Below are 2,858 nucleotides of genomic sequence, written 5' to 3' on the forward strand. Positions count from 1 at the left end.
TTTCTTTTATGTTACCCAGCAAAACTAAGGCTGACAGAGGATGGGCGAGGATGGTGTCCCTGGAGCCTGTTGGTCAGACGCTGGAAATGGGCAACAGGGGATGGATCACTGGATGATTACCTGTTCTGTTTATTCCCTCTGGAGCACCTGGCATTGGCCACTGTCGGATACGGGCTAGAAGGACCATTGGTCTGACCCAGTATAGCCCTTCTTATGTCTGTACAGGAATTTGCTTGTGGGAGGAATCGGAAGATACACCTTGACACCACCAAAACTGCTCCAAATGCTGAATTTCATCACAGTATAGCAAATCTGCCAAGGGCCCCTGCCTCCAGCCTCAATGTGCCTAACCGCAGCTGCAATAAGTTTGGAAGGGGTTTTGTACAGCTCTGCCATAGGGCTCTGTCACTGTGCCCTCTGCAGGGCGCAGTAATACACCGCTGTATCTGTCGGCTCCAGGACTGGGATGTTCAGAAGGGTGGAGCTGTCATCAGCCTGGGAAGAAAACCTCTGCTGGGCGAAATCTGCAGTATGATCATACGTGTTTCCCTTGGCGCCTCTCTGCTCAATGTACTGCGGGGCTCGGTTGGGATACTGGCGGTACCAGTAGAGAGAGAGGGAACCGGGATAGCTGGTACTGTAGGAGCAACTGAGGGCCACATGCTCTCCTTCTGTTCCAGACATTTGGGGGTCCTTGGACTGGACCGAGTCACCCAGCACCACACCTGCAACACAAGGATTAACCTAATGGCACCAATTCCATTGCATTTGGCCCACGGAAAGAGTTTCGGGTGTTTCACTTTAGGCGGGCACTTCAAACGCGTTTAAGGGGTTTAGGCGACCGACACCACGTGAATTGAGGATAGGGTGAGGGGTAGAGCTGTGGGTTAGCGTAGAGGTTTAGAGTTAGCGTTTGGGTTTGGGTTAGGAAAAGCTCTAGAATTAGAGTTGGGTGAGCTTTGGGCGCCTGGTTTCCTTAGGATGCTCTAAAGAGCCCTAGACACCTTACCCAGGTGGATAAACAGCCAAATGCTGATAATAAAACGTGCCTCCATAGTTTGTCTTCTAGCGACCGAACCTGAGGTTCTCAGCTGTTGCTGCTCACAGGAAAATTAACTTCACGCCTCTTAAAGCAGTTGTAGAAGGTTCACCAGAAACCATCCCAAAGGAAGAGGGAGTTGTTCGGGACTTGAAACACGCTGGGTTCAGGTTGGTCTGTAGCTGACAGCCAGCTAGCGAGGGAAGGTTGGGTTTGTGGTTAGAACCCTGCTTGGAGATCTGGTTTCCAGCTACACCACAGAGTCTCTGCATGACTTTAGACAAGTCTCTCAATAGCTCTGTGCTTCATTTTCCCTGCAAGGTGATCGTCATATTTCTCTAGCTTATTTTGGCATTGTGAGTATAAATATCTCGAGTCACTCCAGTCCTATTGTAATTGGGGGTCACATTCGCACACGTAGATCTAGTAGGAATGAAGTCTGGGGTTCTCAAAGGAGAAATTTAATGGGATTTTCGTGCCTTACTCCCTTAGCCTCCTTTGAGATTCTCGGCCAAAATTCTTGGAAGAATTGTTTTAAATTGCTTTTGTTGACTTCCGATTTAAAACTGAAAATAAGGGTGTCTGGAAGGATTTCACATTACAATGAGTATTTATACTTCTCACCGCTAGATGGCGGAGAGACAGAAGCTCGCCTTAGTTATATTTTTCAACACTGAGGGCAATTAGCCAGTGGAACAATTTACAAAGTGTTGCAACTTTTCAATCATGGTTGGATTCCCCCGCGTCCCAAAAGATGCGTTGTTAAACAGACAGGAATTAATTCATGGAGGTACCATGGCCTGTGTTGTGACAGATATGGTGAATTCTTTCAATACCCTTGAAAAATATTACTGAATTCAGTTTAAGTATCTTCGGGGGTCCAATGTATTAAATGCAAATTTCACGAATTATTGTGGACGAGGGTTGTATGTAACCTCTCTAGGGGAGAGATGTGATGTGGGAACCGAGTGTTCAAAGGTCTCTATGGAACAAAATGCCAGACCAAAAAGGACTTTGGGAACAAAAAATGTCGAGTGTTTGCCTGGGAAACATCTAAGGGGAGGTGAATGCAAATTCCCCAGCAGACACCCAGCCTCTTGAAGGTCTGGCCTGAGGAGTCGGCCTGTGTCTGATGAGCTATGAGCCAAACTGGGCAGGGATGGTGTCCCGAGCCGCTGTTGGCCAGAAGCTGGGAATGAGGCCACAGGGGATGGGTCAATTGCTGATTCCCTGTTCTGTTCATTCCGTCTGGGGCACCAAGCATTGGTCAATGTTGGCAGACAGGACACTGGGCTAGAAGCACCTTTGTTCTGACCCAGTCTGGCCGTTCTTATATTCTCATTACATGCGGGTAAGATTAATGGCCCAAGCTATATAAAGGAAAGAGTAAATTATTTGTTCTGGAACTGTGGCAGTTATGACCTATCTGGAAAAACCCAGTGGTTGTGGGTTTAGAAGGACCGACATTTAGGCTGGAATCAGGGGCTGCTCGTGAGAAGCCTTTTAGCATGTGGGTGGGTTGTTTGTTCTAATGTTTCGTTGTTGTTTTTTCCTGTAATGCTTTCACCCTAGAAATACGTCTGCTGTTTTAGAACAGCTGCCTGGTCACTTGTAATTGTGGCAATTACGCTGCTCGTTACCTCTGGGGTACAGGAGACTGGCCTCTTGGGCTGTCTGGCTTGCTGGGGGTAACACGGTCTAGGCAGGGAACTGAACCACTCGATCAGGCAGAGAAGAGAGAGGCGGATCTAGGTGATCAGTGTGGACCCTTCTGGCTTTATAATCTATGGTTTAGGATTTCTGTTTGCGGGTTCTATGG

General features: G+C 47.9%; 1 gene segment (V, D, J or C); it reads right to left on the reverse strand.

Annotated features, from left to right (window-relative positions):
* Positions 1-405: 405 nt before the first annotated feature.
* LOC140896816 (T cell receptor alpha variable 9-1-like) lies at positions 406-1,055 on the reverse strand. The segment is given in 2 exon segments: positions 406-725; positions 1,010-1,055. Coding segments are annotated over 2 exon segments (366 nt in total).
* Between the last annotated feature and the right edge of the window lie 1,803 nt (positions 1,056-2,858).

The sequence above is a fragment of the Lepidochelys kempii genome, chromosome 13, assembly GCF_965140285.1.
Source record: "Lepidochelys kempii isolate rLepKem1 chromosome 13, rLepKem1.hap1, whole genome shotgun sequence".
Taxonomy (NCBI): Eukaryota; Metazoa; Chordata; order Testudines; family Cheloniidae; genus Lepidochelys; species Lepidochelys kempii.